We start from the raw sequence: 19,914 nt of genomic DNA on the forward strand, positions 1-19,914 counted from the left end.
GTGATGGCTACCGGTTTTCATTCAGTGCTTCGGCTTTAGCGCATACAGAGCAATGCATAATAACTATGATTGGGACGATCATATTGTATACCAGAAATGAGAACACTATTTTAATAAATGGTTGTAAATGAATTGGGTTTAGGTGCAGTGTTCAGAGCGTTGTTCCAGGAAGAGCGCATGTACGCGTCACCCATTCTGAATATGAATATTAGCAACTCAATTCAAGTTCACTTGTGCATTCGCATCATTTTGTGAATAGGCCTATATAATTTGTAATATTTTGTTAACTTTATATAAATCTGATTAATCTCGTATAGGAAGCTTTTTGTTGAGTTAAATAATGCGCTAGCAAAGAGCTTCAGTGTAACTTACCAGTGTTGATTCAGCGCATCAGCTCACGCAATTCAAACAGCAACGCGCAACTAATAATAACTATGATTGGGACTGTCACATTACGTAACATTAATGAAAACAATATTTTAATAGGCCTAAATCGACACATTCTGAATAACAGATCTGAGGCGGCATGTTCGTGTTGTATTACAGGTTATATTTGGTTATTAAATAAGTCATTTAATTAAATTCTAAATCGCATCAACTAATTTTACAATCCCATAGCCCTTTGTTTAGATAAAAAAAATCCTTCTCATTCATTAGGTGAAGAACATAGCGTTTTGAGCAGCATTGCACATCCTGTCATGCTGTCGGCTATAAGCCACTGCTGTAGATGTATATTTCAGTATTAAGGTTAACGATTAATCAATTAATTGCAAATGCAAATAGAATAAATTGCTACTTGTACTTGGTGTCAATCATTTGTATCTAGTGTAGTGTAATTAGTGTAAATTAGGGTGGCAACATTACTAAATTGTTGTTCTCAATTAACCATATTTCTACCAGAAAGACTCGGGGAGAAATATATTAACAATAGTGCATTTATTAACAGCTCAGCAAGCTGATAGTGTACAGAGTCATTTTGGCGTAGGCCCCGTCCGAAGAGCATAATCCGAGGGTCTCGGATCTGCAATTCCTGCCTGAAGACGAGGGCAGGGGTGCAGCCGACCCCCCGGTAGGGTATGGACAGGGCCATCCTGGTGGTGGTGGGGAGGATGGGGGTAATCGTCACTTCAGTATCTGCGAACTCAAACATGTGTAAGTACAGAGCCTTTATACCGTGAGCATGAGAATATCATTGGATTAGAGTGAAGGCATTGAGTGACGTAGTAATTGAGTCTTCCCAGCAGAACTTATGCTAAAGCTTTCATTTATGACATATTGACACATATTGGACTCACAATAAATAAATAAATAAATAAATAAATAAATAAATAAATAAATAAATAAATAAATAAATAAATGAAATTAAAAAAACGTTTCCATTTTCCAGACTTATTTAAGTTAACTTGTCGGTTTACACATGCTCGTATCAGCAGCTCATCAGCTCATATGACACCTTGGTTTAGTGTACTAGTGACTGTTTGTTACCACCATTAACTGACTCTTGAATCGAGAGAGGACTGCTATCCATGTACCACTGTAGACATGTGAATTACTGCCATTGAATCACTGTTATAAAAAACCCTAAAATTTGCTCTATGTTAAAGTCCTAAGAAATTTACTTTACTTTCTGTAAAGCTGCTTTGAAATAATGTGTATTGTGAAAAGTGCTATATACAAACAAAATTGACTAGTCAGTAGACATGGCATCAGAGTTATGTTATATACTGTACTATAAAGTGTAACCATTATATAAAAATGTAAATAATTTTATTTCCTTATCCATTAATGAAAACATTCTGTTGAATATATGTTTGTTATGAATATCATCACATTATACATTTTCATTGATCTCATCTTGATTGAGTTCATCTCGTAAAACAAAGTTTTTTTATTTTTTTTATTGAGTCCCTGATTAAATACACCCATCTGATATTATCTCGTCCATCAAAGATTTTAATTACTTGTTCTACCTCCATACCCATTCTTTTTAGGGGTTTTCTCTTATTGTACCATAAAATGTGCTTTCAATTACCATATCTGGCTGAGTAACCTGAACACGAGCAAATGAGGTCAAAGAACTGCTTTTCCCATCATCTGCAAAACTTTTCTGAAATTAATTATATTACATTTAAGCATAATGTCCAACCAAGGTTTAAAAATATACTTTTGTAAATACTTTAGGCTCACACTACTATCATTCAATCATGTGAGTACATTACACACTGCACTTTTCAATTAAATCTCTCTCTTTCTCTCTCTCTCTCTCTCTCTCTCTCTCTCTCTCTCTCTCTCTCTCTCTCTCTCTCTCTCTCTCTCTCTCTCTCTCTCTCTCTCTCTCTCTCTCTAGAGAAATAAGGAACACAAGGAATCTGACATTCATCCATCCAGAGGCTTTAAAGAATCTCCCAAATTTACAGTATTTGTGAGAAAAAGACTGTCCACATACTGTCATTTGTTTTGCCTGCAAATCCTGTTTTGATTTTGTTGTTTGAATATCTTAGTGAGGTTTTAAGCATAAATCAAGAAAATAACTTGCCCAATCAATACAACAACAAAAAACGTCTTGGTTACGTATGTAACCCTCGTTCCCTGAAGAAGGGATTGGAGACGTACGTCGGAATTAGACAGACGAATTGGGATCTGAACTCAGAGACCTATCCACTTCAAGTATGTAAAAACGAGCCAATCAGAGATTGGCATGTGATCCACACATTCCACGCTCTGCCCCGCAGCGCGGGTATAAATAGGAAGTGGAATGGCAGATAAATGTTTTTTTCTGCTGAGGAGCCGACTTAGTGACTGGGACTCCTAGCGGAAGCACAGCACCTGGCGACGGGACATACGTCTCCGTTCCCTTCTTCAGGGAACGAGGGTTACATACGTAACCGAGACGTTCCCTTTCAGTTGGTCACGTTCGACGTACATCGGAACTAGACCGACGAATTGGGATCCCTCTGGAAAACGGCAGGATGCTGGCCCTTCCAGCGTCCTGCTTGAGCGCACTGGACCGTCTAATATGGTACGGAAGTCAGGGCTCCAAGCAGGGAGGTCAGTCACTGCTGTTTCTGCGAGACCCACTCAGAGTGACCAGGGAAGGATTGGTGGCGGAATACACATAAGGACTAACCTGGCAGGGTAGTGCAACATATGGCAGTCTCTGGGGTGGTTCCAACCTAATTGTAGGGGGGAAAGAACACGCCCAGAGATGACAGAGCGGGGCTCTGTCAAGGGAAAGACACGGAGCTAGCCGTTAGGGTAGGTGGTACCGTGGAAAATACACATGGGGTTGCCGTGAGGGAACTGCTACATATGGACCCAGCCTACAGCCATGTTCCACAAGCATATGGGTGCAGGCCTAGCGTCAGACGGTCACCCGCAATATCTGACACCGCATGGGGTGATGGAGGAGCTCGACAGGGTTAGCCGGTTTCCCGGGGAACACAACTGGAGACAATAGAGGCATGTATCCGGCCCAGAGGGCGGGAGTGGCGTTGCAAGCCAACACTTAGAACGGGCATTTAGCGCTCCTGGCCACCAGGGGCGAGGATGCGGGAAGATTCTGGCTCTACACGGAGGCTATAGAATCTAGCGAACGTGTTAGGTGTCACCCAGCCCGCAGCTCTACAAATGTCTGTCAGCGAGGCACCTTGAGCCAGTGCCCAGGAGGATGCTACACAGAGATGCCGCTCTGCCACGCCCACCTCGGGACTCGGCCATGAAGCCAGTGTTGGAGCGGTCTCATATGAAGCAATCCGAGTGGCATCACAGCGGCTGCAGATGCCATATGCTCCAGGAGCCTCTGAAAAAGTTTCAGCGGGACCGCTGTCCTGCCCTTGAATGTATTCAAGCAGTTCAACACCGACCGGACTTGCTCCTCCATGAGGCGCGCAGTCTGGCTGACCGATCCAGCTCCATACCGTGGTAAGAGATTCTCTGAGTAGGACAGAGCTTGCTCTTCTCTTGGTTGACCCGAAGGCCCCACAGGCTGAGGTGACTGAGCATAATGTCCCTGTGTTAGCACAACGGCTCCCGAGACTGGCGAGAATGAGCCAATCGTCGAGATAGTTGAGGATGCAAACGCCACGTTCTCGGAACAATGGCTGCCTCTGCGATCTTCGTGAAGACGCGAAGCAACAGAGACAGCCTGAAGGGCAGGACCTTGTACTGGTATGCCTTTCCCTTGAACGCAAAGCGTAAGAACGGTCTGTGTCGAGGGAGGATAGAGACATGAAAGTACGCGTCCTTCAGGTCGATCACTGCGAACCAATCCTGGGGACGGATGTATTGAAAAATGCGTTTCTGCGTCCACATCCGGAACGAGAGCTTGTGCAGGGCCCGATTCAGGACACGCAGGTCCAGGATTGGCCCTAGCCCACCCCCTTTCTTGGGCACGATGAAGTAGGGGCTGTAGAACCCTGTCATCATCTTTGCTGGATGAAACGGCTCGATCGCGTCCTGGTGCAATGCCTCCATCTGCTTCTGGGCCACCAAGAACTGCTGGGCAAGTTCCTGATGGCGTCGCCGAGGAGGCCAGCAGCACGTCAGACAGGCTTTTCTTACGCATATCTGCCAGGTTAGCCCCAAGTTCCTGGACCACTAGTGTGGACATCGCCTGACCCAGGGAGCGTGCAGTGATTTTCGTCGCCCCTAGGGCGAGGTCCAACACAGCACGCAGTTCCTGCACAACCCCTGGGCTGGGACTACCCTCGTGCATGCAGGACAGAGGGCAGTGAGAGAGAGAAAACAATTAAACTTTTTTTTTTTTTTTTATGGCCCTTTTGGCGTTCCATATTTCCCTCTCTCCAATGCAGCAATTGACATCTGTCCTCTGCCAGAGCCCAAAATGAAATGATGTGTTAGCTAAGACCCTTTCTCTTTTAGGATCAGCAATTCCATCTTTAACTACCAGCAGGCATGCGAGACAGTGAACGTGGCCGTCAGAACGGCACACAGCACACTGAACGCTCAAGCCTCTATAAAGAAAGCAAGGCGAACAATGCCCTGACGTAGTCATGTTCTCATGAGAGAATCCGTACCACCCATGAACAGAGTCTCAGCATGCTTTTGATGCGATAGAGGAATGGGGGCCTGAAGGGATTTACCTGGCGGGGAATTCCCACTGTAATCCTCGGGCCACCAGCGCTTATCAGCCAAAGTAGCCCTTTTCCAGTAACACCAGAAAATAAACTAGATTGGGGGATAGGCGAAGGGACTCGACCCCATCTGAGGTTTCATAGTCTCGACCGCGCATCTAGAGCGCCGACTGACGCGCGCTGGTTGTTGTGAAAACCACCGCTGTCAGCCGGCCGCTCGACGGCACATGGCGCGCTGAACACACAAGTCTTTCAACGAGGACAGGAATTCCAGGAATACACGGTTTGAATGACATCTTGAAAAAGACGCAGGGTCAAACCGTGTTGCTCTTTTAGAATGGAAAAACTGCTTTTTTAGACGTGCTGAAGCACTCATGGAGATGACCGCGGCCAGCACACAGTCCACAGTGCAAGCCTCTGTGTGGCACTCAAGTTTGGGAAAACGGCCAGCGAACCAACAAAAAGCTCTTTTTTGAATGCAAGCAATTGCAACTGTCGATCACTCGCTGAAGCGCTGTTTCACCTGCACTGGCAGTTCTCCTTCTCTCACGAGACTCAATTTATACACTCTTCGTAGAAACACCGCACGGCTCCGAAGTAAAAAGCATTGATCCACTTCCTATTTATACCCGCGCTGCGGGGCGGAGCGTGGAATGTGTGGATCACATGCCAATCTCCGATTGGCTCGTTTTTACATACTCGAAGTGGATAGGTCTCTGAGGTCAGATCTCAATTTGTCGGTCTAGTTCCGACGTACGACGAACGTGACCGACTGAAACGTACAATATATATTATCTGAAATGTATTATTAAACACTGAATATTATTGAATATTTGTCAAGACAAAATTAATTTCCATATTATTTATGTTATGAGTGTGCCCAGATCTACAGTATCCATATGCTCTGCACTGATTTTGGGTTAAAATACATGGGGTCATGGGGAATTGACTTTAAACAAGCTATAACACAGTTGAGAGTATCATAAACAAACACATCAAACCTTTGAAAAACAGTGAACTACCATTGAGTGTGGATCTCAAGTGATCTGTCTGTCTATACTGATATTAGTTTAGATTAGTGTTTGCAAGACATAGATGTTGATGTTATTCTGAGGAATCTCACTGTTTTATATAATTTTTTTCTGCCCTGGTGCAGGCATGTAACAAAATTGATGACAACATGATATTATTAAAATCTTAAACAAACATCTTCTTGCCCCGGGTTTGAGTTACCTGTACAGTGACATAACTCACTTTTGAACTGTCATACTACAGTGCATACTCAATTACACGGCTGTTTCCTATAAAAACGTCTCTTTTTTTAATTATGCAATGCAGTCCACAATGAACCACATTGGTTTAAACATGTTACGCACCTCATCAATAACATAAGGGCACTCAAACAAAAACTACAGTTACCTCCAGCAATATGTCTTTATGGACAACTGACCATTGAATGATAACCTGGAGGTGTTGTGTTTGCAGAGGTTTATTCAACACAGGCCTCACCATCTTCCCTGACCTGACCAATATCCAGGCTGATGACTCATACTTCCTACTGTGAGAAGTGTTCTAATGCTTCAGTTTTCATACAAATCAGTGTTTTTGAAGGTATTCTTTTTAATTTATGTTTGTTTTTCCTGCAGAGAAATTAGCGATAATCCCTATATTGCTGAAATTCCATCTAATGCCTTTCTTGGCGTTACAAATGATCTGCTGTCAGTGTAAGTAGTCACATTTTCAAATAATGTCATGCTAACCAGTCCTGCACGGGTCCGATTTTGTAAATCCGCACCCGCCCGTACTCGCAGTGCGTTAAACCGCATCCGACCTGTTTTCTGACATGGAGCATTAATTAAAATCCGCACCCGACCCAACCCGCTTAAAATAGAACCAATACCCGACCCGCACCCGAAATAAAATCAGTTTAGCATATAACATTATATAGGCCTACACCATTTATTGCCAGGTCATACAAAAGTAATTACTTCACCGTGCCAAGTCTTTAAAATTCGAACACATTATTTTCAATGAGTGTACGCACACCGGAGGCGGCATTCGGCGCCTGTCCGCGGCAGGCCCTGTGCTACAAGATGCACACATCGTGCAGCTCTTCTGTCAGAAGTGGATTCAAAACTAAGCTCACGCGTATATAATGTGCACGTCCGGGGGTGAGCTTTGCTTCTGGTGTGCAACAAGCTTGAAGCCTTGTGTAATATTTTGAAAGAGAGAATCCTGGGAGGGTGCGCAGCGGTGTCAGCAGAAATAACCTAATATTGTTTTGAAATTATTTTATTAACTTGAAATACAGGCAAGACATACTTTTGTAGATGTGTTCCTAAAAATATGCATATATTTTTACGTTGGCATGTGACTGTGTTAAACCCGTGTTTCCCTAGCCTGGATGCCAGCCGAACGGTTTGGTCTGGCCGCGATCCGTTCGCCCATAGAGGATTAATTATCCTCGAACAGAAACTGTTCGGACCAATGAAATCATCAGGGTGGGGTTTAGACGATGATGGACAGATGATAAACAGTAACGAAATCATGCACGTCATCAAAGGGGCTTGGATTATATTTGTTCGAATCCTAAACGTAGAGCTTGTTTGTATATGCATTCACCTTCACTATTTCTCTCAAAAATGATGATCATGTTGGGTAAGCAATCTGTGTATCATTAAATTATTTAATTTTTTACAACACCGGCAAATATTGTTTATTCCAGCGCGTGTGCAGACAGGGTTGCCAAGTTTTTACAACAAAACCTGCCAACTACTAGCCCTAAACAATAGCTTCTCGGGGGGTTCTCCGGGGGAAAAAAATGGTGTTTGGGGGGTAAAATGTGTGTTATTTTGGCAAGGTTGCCAGCTAAAATTCGCACTCATAGGTCTATATATCACATAATAGTCGCTTCAACCCGCGGACATAGAAAACAACTCAAGGAAAAAAACGTGGACTTGGCAACACAGTGCAGTTGAGCTCTGTTGACATTTGACAACTAGCGTAATGTGTCGCTTCGTTGCTCTGATTGGTTGTAGGTCTATCCAATTGAGGTCTTTCCTGGTTCGGTTGAAACACACCCCATAATCACAGCCCATTGGAGCAGTTTCAGACTCATATTCTGACTAGAATTGAGTATGACCACGTCAGGCTAGTGTTTCCCCCTTGTCTGACCCAACCCGCACCCATATCCAACACAGTTGGATGTTTTTCACCTGTTTCAGCTAAATTTGCGTACCCGAACCCGTGCAGAGAAAAATGTTTTGAACACAATGACAATTTGTTGGTGTGTTTTTAACTGTATATATTTATATGTATGGTATATGGGAAGGATTCTGTTGAAAACCCTTTTTTAAATTATTTTTGTAAAGGCTATTTGTAATACTGTTCTAGTTTCTGGTATTATTATAAATGTTTGTCACTGAGGGACTCAACCATCTCCATGTCTGCTCTTGTACATGTACTATATATTGTCAAAATTGGAGCCAGAAGTATGTACTACTTCTTAGCAGGAATGTTGCACAAGGCCATGACTGTTATTTCTTGCTTTCATTCAACAGGAGGCTCTGCAGCAATGGCTTTACAAAGGTCCAACACCATGCTTTCAATGGCACAAAGCTGGACTCAGTGTAAAATTCTTTATAAAAACTTGTATAACACAAATACAAATGCTGAAAATGCATTTAAAACCATAAACAGTTTAATGTACCACATTTATGAAGCATTGATGTACTAACAGAATTACCAAAACTTAACCAAAACTGAAAAATAAATCATATAATTATTCACTCCTTATGTCATACATCATTCCAAAAACACCAAAAGCAGCAATAAAATATTCTAAAAATTGAGAAATGAGAAAAAGACCCACAACCACTTAAAATTTGGTCTGTAGCTCACACAAAATTATCATATTGCTTTAGAACAGGAGTGGGGGACATTGATCCTGCAGGGCCAGTCTCTTGCAGAGTTTAGCTCCTACCCAGAATAAAACCCTGACTTGCCTGTAACTTTCATAATCCTGAAGACCTTGATTACCTTCAGGTGTGTTTGATTAGGGTAGGAGCTGAACTCTGCTGGACACTACCCTTCTAGGATCAGTGTTCCCCACCAATGCTTTAGAAAATGTACTGTATAACAGTGTGGAAGCTGTATGGGCTACTTATGGAGCTTTTTTGTTTTTGTCGAATATGAGTAAATAATGATATAAATTTCATCTTTGGTTGAACTATTCATTCATACTTGATTCTATAATCTGAATAACCAGTTTCTTCTCTATTTCATGAGAAACGTGTATACTTTTGTAAAGAACACTTTGGGGGCACTGTTATTAACTGCTGGTGTCATTAACTACTGCTCCTAGGGGTTTCTGCTGAGAATATGGGGTATTAATGTCAATCCCCCTCATATCGCAGACTCCCTCAGGTTGTAATCTCTTGCTAATGTCTTTGCCTGATTTAGCAGTCCAATGTCAACATGCAAAAGCACAAAGACACCCTATGAAATGTGCAATAGTAAACCTCTATTTCTAGATTGTTAGATTGCTTGTAAAGGTGGACCCTTCTAGCAAGCCTTGAAATTCAGAATTTTTGAAGAATCTAAAAATGCTCAAATGTTTCTCTAGTGCATTTAATGAAGCAGCGTTTACAGTTTTTTTTTAATGATCACACACTAAAAGTGTTACTTGAGTGTTAATTGCTCAAAGAAGGTAATGATTTTATTTAGTAAAGATGCATTAGATTGATCAGTAAGTCTATAATGTTGCAAAAGCTTTATATTTAAGATAAATGCTGTTCTTTTGAACTGTTTTGAACGGAATTAAAATACATGTATTCAGCAAGGATGCATTAGATTGTTGCAAGCACTTTATATTTCAGATAAATGCTGTTCTTTTAAACAGATCTGTTCCTAAAATAATCCTGAATAAAAATATATAACTGTTTTAAACATTAATACTGTTAACAAATTGGTTTTTTTTTTGGTTACAAATCAGCATAGAATGATTTCTGAAAATTTAGCTTTGACACAGAAATAAACTGCATTTTAAAATATATTAAAACATAAAAAAGTTATTTTAAATTGTACAAATGTTTCATAATAATATTGTTTTTGCTACAGGCTTGATAAGCAGAAGAGTCTTCTTTTTTCAAAAACATTGAAAATAGTTATGTTTCCAAACCTTTGACTGGTACTGTTGTCTTTGTCTTGGCTTGCTCAGTTGGGGACACTGAAATTTCGATCTAAGTTTTCTACTAAATGTCTAAATAAAATTAATGACTAAATTAACTATTTCAGCTATATCACTGATCTGCCCACATTGTCGCTACATGATAAATTGCAATGAGCTGATGCAATCACAGTTTTCGCCAAAACGACTGTACAGCCGAATCCAATTTTGTTGCAATATTCCTGCAATATTTTTAATGAAGCTGCCTTGAAACAATTGTCAATGTAAAAGATACACTATAAAAAAATACAATTTTGGGGGGGATTTCCGCCTGGATTTGGCCTACCCAAATTGTTTTGTGGTTTTGTCTGTAGAGTTTTGATAAATAAAAAATAAAGAACGTCACAGCATGACATTTTTAAGGACAATCGATTTGGATGTTGAAGTTATTTTAACTTAGATTATGTTTAACCGACTTTAAAAAATTAGTTACATCTTGTAAAACTTATTTGATGAGTTAAAACAATGCAAAAACACGTTGTCATAACTTATTGAACTTTTATTTTTTTACAGTGAATTTTCAAAAATAGTTTGTAAGCAATTTAAAAAAATATATAATACTGTGTTTATTTAGAATACTGGAGATTGTATATAACTTCTGGATATTTTAAAGAAAATGTTATGCTTATGTGTTGGCATTTTGCTAGATGGTTTCTTTTGGCCCCAAAGAATCTTTATGATATTCTTGTCCCAAATGTTGTTTACAAGTTGTAACATCTTGGTTACATATGTAACATCTCGGTTACATATGTAACACTTGTTCCCTGAGGAGGGAACGGAGACGTAACGTCAGTGACTGACAAATGGGGGGTTTCGCTTAGAAGCCTATCAACTTCAAGATCTAAGAAAGCTCCCAATGGCAGTGCCAATGCCATGGGTATGTGGAATTTGCATAGCGGACTCTGCCCCACCGTCTGGGTATAACAGGAAGTGCGCTGGCATGTTCGCATTATGTTACCTGCTGATGAGCCAAGACTGAACTCCTGCCCGTTTCAGCAGTACGGCGGATGTGGCAGAGGGATGTTATGTCTCCGTTCCCTCCTCAGGGATCGAAGGTACATAGGTAACCGAGACGTTCCCTTTCATTTAGTCACTCCAAGTAATGTGAGTGACTGACGAATGGGGGTCCCAATAAAATCACACCACTCGGCTGTCTTCCAGTGCCCTGCGTAGATGCGAGGTCCCTGTCGTAAGACTAGTGTGGACAAAGGACTCCCATCTAACAAAGGAATACTAAGGTGAACCATGCACATGGCGGCACCTGGCCGGACACGAGGGCCTGGCTAGATAGGGCAGACTTACTGGTGTCGGTGTCGACTGTTCTGGAGGAGCTCAGGGCTTCTGGAAAGCTCACTTGAAAAATATTGCACGTATTCAGTCCGTGTAGTGGAATGGCAAGCAAGCAAAAACACCTGAGACTAGTCCATTACTGGCCACTTGTCGCCGTACACTTGTCGAGTACATAGTCGGACACAGGCTCCACTCAGAGATTGTAGAATCTAGCAAATGTTTTTGGTGTCACCCAGCCTGCAGCTCAGCTGATGTCTGTTAGCGGAGCGCCATGCGTTAAAGCCCAAGAGGAGAACCCCAAGGGGTCATGGGTGCCCCTGCCACTGGTATGCCAAAACAATGGTGTCCACTATGCAGTGAGACAACCTCTGCTTTGAGAGAGCCTTCCCCTTCAGCTTCCCACCATAACAGACAAAGAGCTGGCCTGAGGTCCTGAAAAACTGCGTTCTGTCTACGTTAGCACGAAGAGCCCATACTGGACAGAGCAGTGCCAAGGCTGGGTCTGCCTCCACTAAAAAAGGCAGCGCTTGCAGGTTCACCACCTGATCTCTAAACGGAGTAGTGGGAACCTTTGGCACATATCCAGGCTGGGGTCTCAGGATCATGTGAGAATTGCCCAGCCTGATATCCAGGCACCCTTCGTTAACCAAAAATGCCTGCAGGTCCCCCACCCTCTTGATGGAGGCCAAAGCGATTAGGAGCGCTGTCTTCATTGACAGAAACTTAAGATCAACTGACCGCAATGGCTCGAAGGGAGGCCTCTGCCGAGCATCTAAGACTACTGCGAGGTCCCAAGAGGGTACGAGGGGGCCACAAAGAGGATTTAGTCTCCTTGCCCCCCTCAGGAACCTGATGATCAGGTCATGCTGACTTACCTTTTATTCTCCAAGAGATTGTGGTGGGCAGATATAGCGGCCACATATACTTTAAGGGTGGAAGGAGACAGCCTTCGTTCCAACCCTTCTTGGAGGAACAAGAACACTAACCCAATCGGGCATTTACAGAGGTCTTCTTGGCGAGAAGAACACCAGGTGATGAAGAGGTTCCACTTCAACACATAGGCATGTCTGGTAGACTCTGCCATAGAGGAAGGGATGGTAGCCACCAACGCAGGTGGTAGCATACTCAACCCTGCCATGTCCCGTCCAGGAGCCACACGTGGAGGTTCCAAAGATCAGGACACGGGTGTCATAGGGTGCCCCATTTCTGTGATAGGAGGACCGTCCTCAGAGTAATATGCCAGGGAGGGGCTGTCGCAAGGAGTACAAGTTCTAGGAACCAGGTCCAGCCGTGCCAGTATGGGGCGACCAAAAGGCCCTGCTCCGTGAGAAGTGAAGGTGGAGGAGGCCACCGAACGGTCAGACAGTGATAGTGCCAATCGGAAGGTGGAAGAGAACGACCGCACGCAGAAGCACACGGGTGAGACATCCTGAAAAGGACGTGCCACGTGTGGGCTCTTTTTGTGAGAGGAAACCTCGCAGTCGATGCCAAAGTGCCCAGGGAACCACACACCAGCTGGATACTAGATCGTCTGATCAGCAGGCAGGAAGTATGCGATCGCTGGAACGCGCCGTCACACCAACAAAGACTGGAAGGCTGCTCGTCTCGAAGAAGCTGACAGAAGCCTTTGAGGAGTGAAGAGTGTATGTGCTCTTGGCTCCGAAGCAGAAATTAATGCGAACATGCCAGCGCACTTCCTTTTATACACACGCGGTGGGGCGGATTCCGCTATGCAAATTCTTCATGCCCATGGCATTGGCACTGCCATTGGGCACCTTTTAATTCTCGAAGTTGAAATGGCTTCTAAGTGAAACCCCCACTCCTCAGTCACTGACGTTACTCGGAGTGACTGAACGAAAGGGAACCTTGGTTCCCTGAGTAGGGAATGAGACACTGTGAAACATTGCTATGGGAATGCTTTTCGGCGTGATGAATGTCTGATGCCCTTTAACCATCACTCCAATTGATTGGCTAGTGACGCTTAGTGCCGCCCTAGGAAGTGGAAGCCATAATAGACCATGAATCATCCAAATGCCACATCCAGGTAAAAAGCATAGCGCATAGACCACAGAGCCCTGCTCATTCAATGAAATGTATATCAATTTATGGTTTGTGTGTTTATAAGAGAGAAAGAGAAAATGTCAGTATTTCATTGAGACTTGAGATTAAACAAACTGCTGAAGTATTGAAGAGCTTGTAGTATTAATTTCCACATGCAGTTACACATTGTTGGTTAAAAACAAGAAAGTGGCTGGTAAAAACATTGAGTGGCTGGTAGATTCTTAAATCCACCAGCCACAGTGGTCGGTGGACAAAAAAGTAAAATTCCGTCCCTGTTAAATGTGCTTGCTAGGCGTCATATCGTTCAGATTTTAAAGACGAAGGAAGCTGCTACTCGAAGAAAGGGAATGGGCGGAATCACAGTGTCTCGTTCCCTACTCAGGGAACCAAGGTTACATACGTAACCGAGACGTTCCCTTTCATAGGTTCACTCGACACTGCAAACCGTCGCTATGGGAACGATATACCATAACGCAGGGGTCTACAAATTTTTTTCATTTGAGAGCTACTTTTTAAAAAGGAAAGCTGCCAAGAGCTACTCATGTTATACAATACTTAAAACTCTTAAATAATGCATCATAATTCTCAAATCTATCAAATCTATCAAATCTATCAAATTATATACTATCCAAACTGTTTTACACATTAAAGAGTGTTGTAGTAGTTCCAGTAGTCGGTACCAATACCATAAAAATTTGACAGTACTTTCGGTACCACAGCAAAATGTTTTATTTTATTTTATTTTATTTAAATAAATTTTAACTAAATTTGTTTTAATTAATTTTAATAATTGTATTATTTATGGTGATAATCATTATAAGTAAACAATACATAAACATTTAAAGACTGTTGTTTAAAAGTAAACATTGTTTATAAATAAAAGATCAACTGAAAAATAAGCAGCCATCTAGGCATAATTATTATTATTAGTAGCGATGTATTATTATTGTAACGAGACATAGTTAAATCTACTGTAAGCTACAACAGTATTCTAATATATTCTGTCAATGTCTTAAAATCAAACCACAATTTTATTTTGACGGGTTGCCTTTAAGTTGACCTTTGAGTGTCTGTGTTCATGATATGACCGTTTTCTCAAATGAAATGGTAAAATCTCATGAAGTTTATGCGTCCGTGTCCTCATATAGTGACACACAGCCTTTGTCACAGCATGACTCTAACCAGTCTCGGGACAAAATCCATATAAGAACAACTAATAGACAGGGCTTGCAGGTTCCCTGTTCTCTTTAGAGAGGACAATGCCATTAAAAGAATGGTTTTAAGGGTCAGAAACTTAAACTAAACTTTCAGTGGATGTGCCAAAAAGCGACTCTGTAAGAACTCCAGTATACCAACCGATAGGGCAACTAACTTGTTCTAGATTACATAATGTACACCAAGAGGTGAGCAACTTTCACTTGAAGGCATAAGGACACCTCGTGGAGGGGGCCCTTAATCTCCTCAGAGAGACCAGAACATCTTAACGCACCCCACTCAGGGGCCATACCCACGGGGTACAAGTCCAAACAGGGGTGCCAGATAATTCCCTGAGCTTGTGTCAATAGGTCCAGTCTAAGGGGAATATCCCTCGGAGGGCCGACTAACAGACTGACCAGGTCTGAAAACCAGATGAGGGGCCACAAACAATAGACTTCTCACCCTGTCCAATCACACTGAGCAGCACTGCTGGCACCAGGCGAATCGTTGGAAAAGCAAAGAGATTGGTCCGCACATCTGTATTCAGAGGGGACTGTGGTGAGAGGGAAAACCAAAGTGGGCTGTGCATAGTTGTGCTTGAAGTGAAAATACCTATCTCCGCTCGACCGAACCTCTGCCATATGAGGTCCACCACCTGAGTATGTAACCTCCAGGCCCCTCGACAGCAAGTCTGCTCCAGGGTTCAAACGGCCCAGAATGTGAACTGCTTGACAAAAAATTGGTCTGTGAGCGTAAACCTTCTTGATGATTGTAGGATGAACCTCCTTGATATCACTGTTATGTTGTTTGTCCTGACTAACACATGACATCCCTTCAGTAAAACCCTTCGTATCAGAACAGACTGCACAACTCCTGGTCCAAGCTGTTGTTCTCTCCAGACTGGACTATTGTGATGCTCTTCTAGCTGGCATTCCAGCACGCACTATCAAACTCTTACAACTAATCTAGAATGCAGCGACGAGAGTGGTCTTTGACAAGCTGAAGAGAGCGCCTCTCTTCATTAGACTGCACTGGTTGCCAATGGCTGCTCGCATCAAATTCAAGGCACTGGTTCTCGCCTACAAAGCAACCACTGGTTCTGCACCAATATACCTAGACTCGCTTGTTCAGACTTAAACACTCTAACGAAGGCAGGGTCGGCTTGTTGGAGACTTGGGTACTTTTTATTATACTCTTTTCTTTGTCACAGAACATAAGTCCCTCCCACTGGCGTTCAAAATAAACTTTCAAGTTCAGTTCAAAGTTTCAGTTCAACAGCTCTCCAGAGCTGGGTCAGTCTCCGGGGTGTGTGTGTGGAGAGAACTACATAATTTGCCCATGAGCCTTTCGGAATCAAAAGCCGCCGTATATAGCACATCCTCATCAAAAAAGCCACAACCAAAAGAAAATGTAACAAGCTTCTGGGATGGGCCGCATTCTGTGATGAACGAAGAAAACCAGGTTGTCGTCGCCACTGCTTTAGAGGGCGTGGACGCGAACAGGGGAGAGAGAAAAAGGGATCATAATCCGTCTGCTCACTCTCCAGGTGCTTAGACTCGCCAATGTCATCCCAAGTGTCTATCTCATGCCATGCTTCAGCATTTGCAGAAACGGAGAAGCAGAAATTAGTCAGGTGGTGTATTGTAAAGGCAGAGAGCCTCGAGCGCAACACTTTTAAACGCAGGCCGTTGCAGTGTTGACAGTCAGATAGACGGTTAAGCGTGGCCTGAGCATGCTTAATGCCTAAACATAGCATGCACCTGTCATGAGTGTCTACTCCTGTAATAAACCTGACACATGGGTCGATGCATCTTCTGTAGTTTATCGTGTCCGCTTATAGGAGTGAAAATTGCTCTGAAAGGGGGTAGCTATGAATACAAGAAAAGTTTTCAATGGGTTTACAGAAAGATCAACTTCCTGAAGTATTAAAATCTGACGATATGATGCCTAGCACACGCACATAAGCTAAGCATCACTCGTCAATCAATTAGCGTGATGGTAAAAGGGCTTCAGACATTCAGATAGTTGAAGTAATTCCCGTAGCGACAGTTTGCAGTGTCGAGTGAACCTATGAAAGGGAACTATGATCCCAAATAATTTTTTTCTCAGCCAGCAGCACAGATATTGTCCATTTCTATAGCGCAAATATTGTACTAAATATTTATGGGATGGTTATATGATTGTTTGACCCTTAACAAGCACCACAGAAAAATATAATAACTAGTTATTACATTTAATTACATTATTGGACATTTTCATTCCTTTTCTTTTCAGGTACCTGCATAGAAATAAGCAGCTGACAGTACTAGATGAGAGAATGTTTGCTGGGACTAGTAGTGGGCCAATGCTTCTGTGAGTGCCTTTTGTTTCCTAAAAGCACTTGAGATTCAGTGTCTGTAGATCCCTCTGAGATCTTTTATTCAGGGTTTGAAGCCTATGGCCATAAATTATTTAATTGTGTTTTGGGGAACAGTGTTCTGGAATTATTTTTATATAAAATAAAATAAAAAGTCGTGTCATATCACAGAAATGCATAAAAAATGACAATTCTTTGACACTCTTGATGGAAAACATCTAATGCTTGCACTCTCTTAAAACATCAAAACAACAGGTTGTTTTACTGACTAAAGATTATGTACTACTGTTTAATACAGATTTCCTAATGGTAGCCTACTATTTAATGGTGTTACTAACTTACAATTTTTCTCTAAGTGTGAAAATATATTTACTAAATACTTTTAATATAAGTCATATACCATAGTAATGTCTTATCTGACTTCTAATGTAGGTCTGCTGAAATCATAGTTGTTGTTTTTTTAATAAGTTAATAATGTGGCCTCTCAGCTACCCTCTCAGGAGTCAGATCAGCGTGAAATCATTGCTATGAGGTCACTGGTTAACTTTCCCAAAATGACAAAATCAGACAAGCAGTCTGCATTTTTTTATTACTTAATTTTAAACTCATGTTGCACAATAGACTCTTTGGAACATTTGGATTTAAAACAGAAACAACAACAAACTCATATTATAATGGACATTTTTGTCTCTCTGTGTGTGATGATCCTGTAGGAAGGTGATTTTGTTTTTTAGAGAAAAATAAAATAGCCAAGTGAGAAATACGATTATTTGGGCGATACTGAAACTGCTTTCCTGTTTTTTTCTTATCCAGAACCTGCTCTCTGTTTCAGTGAAATCACAAAAAGAACACAGCCAAACCATTCACATTTCTCACATCACAATATAGGAACCACAGCTTGCCTTAAAGCTGCATTTACTCCATGTTACCTTACCATCTTACCTCCAGCTTACTTTAAATCTGCACACTATACTGTCCATGTCCAAAGTAATAAAAACATCATCAAAGTAGTCCATCTGTGACATCAATTAGAATCTCTTGAAGCATCGAAAATACATTTTGGTCCAAAAATAACAAAAACTACAACTGTATTTAGCGTTGTCTTCTCTTCCGTGTTTGTTTTCAATCCTCAAATAAAGATTCGAATGGTTATGAATCAGCTCATTCATTCATGATTCGGATTCATTCATGATTCGGTGTCAAACTGCCAAACTGCTGAAATCACATGACATTGCCGTCATGAATCAATACACTGATTCATAAGCGTTCTAATCTTTATTTGAGGAGTGAAAACAAATATGGAATAACAATATATATGACAATATATATGGCCTGGCTCTTCCAAGCTTTATAATGGCAGTAAATGAGTGTTTCTGTTTTAAAGTCCATAAAAGTGCATCTATCCATCATAAAAGTGCTCCAGGGGGTTAATAAAGAAAAAAAGCGAAACACCATGTTTGTGTTAAATGTAATACGCTGGAACACCAGTGTCTTGTGAATGCATGTATGACCAGTTTGACAAAGTTAGAGATTACAGTTTGTAAAGTTTTACATATTACACAAACGTTTCGCTTCACTTCAGAAGGTCTTTATTTAACCCCCCAGAGCCATGTGGAGCACTTTTATGATGGATAAATATACTTTTATGGACTTCAAAACAGAAACAGCCATCCACTGTCATTATAAAGCTTGGAAGAGCCAGGATTTTTTTTTTTATATATAACTCCAATTGTATTTGTCTGAAAGAAGAATGTCATATACACCTAGGATATCTCAAGGGTAGTCATGGGCTAGTTTTCATTTTGGGGGAAATATCTCTAAAAAAAATCAGGGCCTGTATTTATCAAGCTTCTCAAAGTGCTATTATAGTCTTAAGTGCTGAGAATTCATGAAATTTACTCCTACTTTCAAACGTAAGTATAAAAGCAAGTTATCAAATTTCTTAAAGCTAAGAATCACTCTTACTCTCCCAGTTATTTAAGACAGCTCGAGAGGTCTCTCAAGTGGTTAGGAGTTGCCAGTAGGGGCTTGTGATGGCACTGAGGAGACAAAGACGTGCACAAATCTTTCAAGAGAGGGAGAATGTGTTCGGAATGTTTGACAACAAGCAGTTAATCCGGTATCGTTTGGACAGAGCAGGCATCATCTTTTTCAGCGCTGGTTAATGTTGGGTTTTATAAATAAATAAATAAATCAAATGCTGTTTGAGTAATTCAGCAAGCAGTAGCAAACGCTTCTTCCTCCTGCCAGTTCGGTTTTCTTTTGGAATCCATGGTGGCTGATCATGTATATAAAAAATATCTAGGCTATATATAGACAGTTCAGTTAACAGCACACCAGTTACACATTGAGACATTAAGATTGGATGAAAACATGTTTATCTTTCATTTCAAATATGTATATTATAATGTATTCTCTTGAAAACTCTTTATTGTCAAATGTGTGTTGGATGTAAACTCCTCTTAGGAACTTCACCATTCAATGTGAATTTATCTGAGAATATACTTGAATTAGGACATCTATTCAGTGATTGGTTCATGCCTATTACATCTTCCAAAATCCTATTTGTGGCACAGCGAAGTGTCGTGAATGACACTTAAGATTTATTCCTACACTTTACTTAAAGTATGATTGGGATGTTTGATAAATAACTTTTAAGCGGACCTTTGAGCCAAGCATTTTTTATTCTT

The 19,914-nt window shown here is 41.5% G+C and overlaps 1 protein-coding gene across 8 annotated transcripts in view; it reads left to right on the top strand.

Annotated features, from left to right (window-relative positions):
* tshr (thyroid stimulating hormone receptor) overlaps nucleotides 1–19,914 on the top strand; it is a 258,468-nt gene that overhangs the window by 221,841 nt on the left and 16,713 nt on the right. For 3 of the 8 annotated variants that reach the window (XM_067417380.1, XM_067417383.1, XM_067417386.1), the window contains 5 exons: nucleotides 2,348–2,422; nucleotides 6,579–6,653; nucleotides 6,740–6,817; nucleotides 8,654–8,722; nucleotides 17,143–17,220. In XM_067417380.1, coding sequence (XP_067273481.1) covers nucleotides 2,348–2,422; nucleotides 6,579–6,653; nucleotides 6,740–6,817; nucleotides 8,654–8,722; nucleotides 17,143–17,220 — 375 coding nt within the window. The remainder of the gene's footprint in view (nucleotides 1–2,347; nucleotides 2,423–6,578; nucleotides 6,654–6,739; nucleotides 6,818–8,653; nucleotides 8,723–17,142; nucleotides 17,221–19,914) is intronic. The other 5 variants (XM_067417381.1, XM_067417388.1, XM_067417385.1 and 2 more) reach the window with 4 other exon arrangements.

This window comes from Pseudorasbora parva, chromosome 15 (assembly GCF_024679245.1).
Source record: "Pseudorasbora parva isolate DD20220531a chromosome 15, ASM2467924v1, whole genome shotgun sequence".
Taxonomy (NCBI): domain Eukaryota; kingdom Metazoa; phylum Chordata; class Actinopteri; order Cypriniformes; family Gobionidae; genus Pseudorasbora; species Pseudorasbora parva.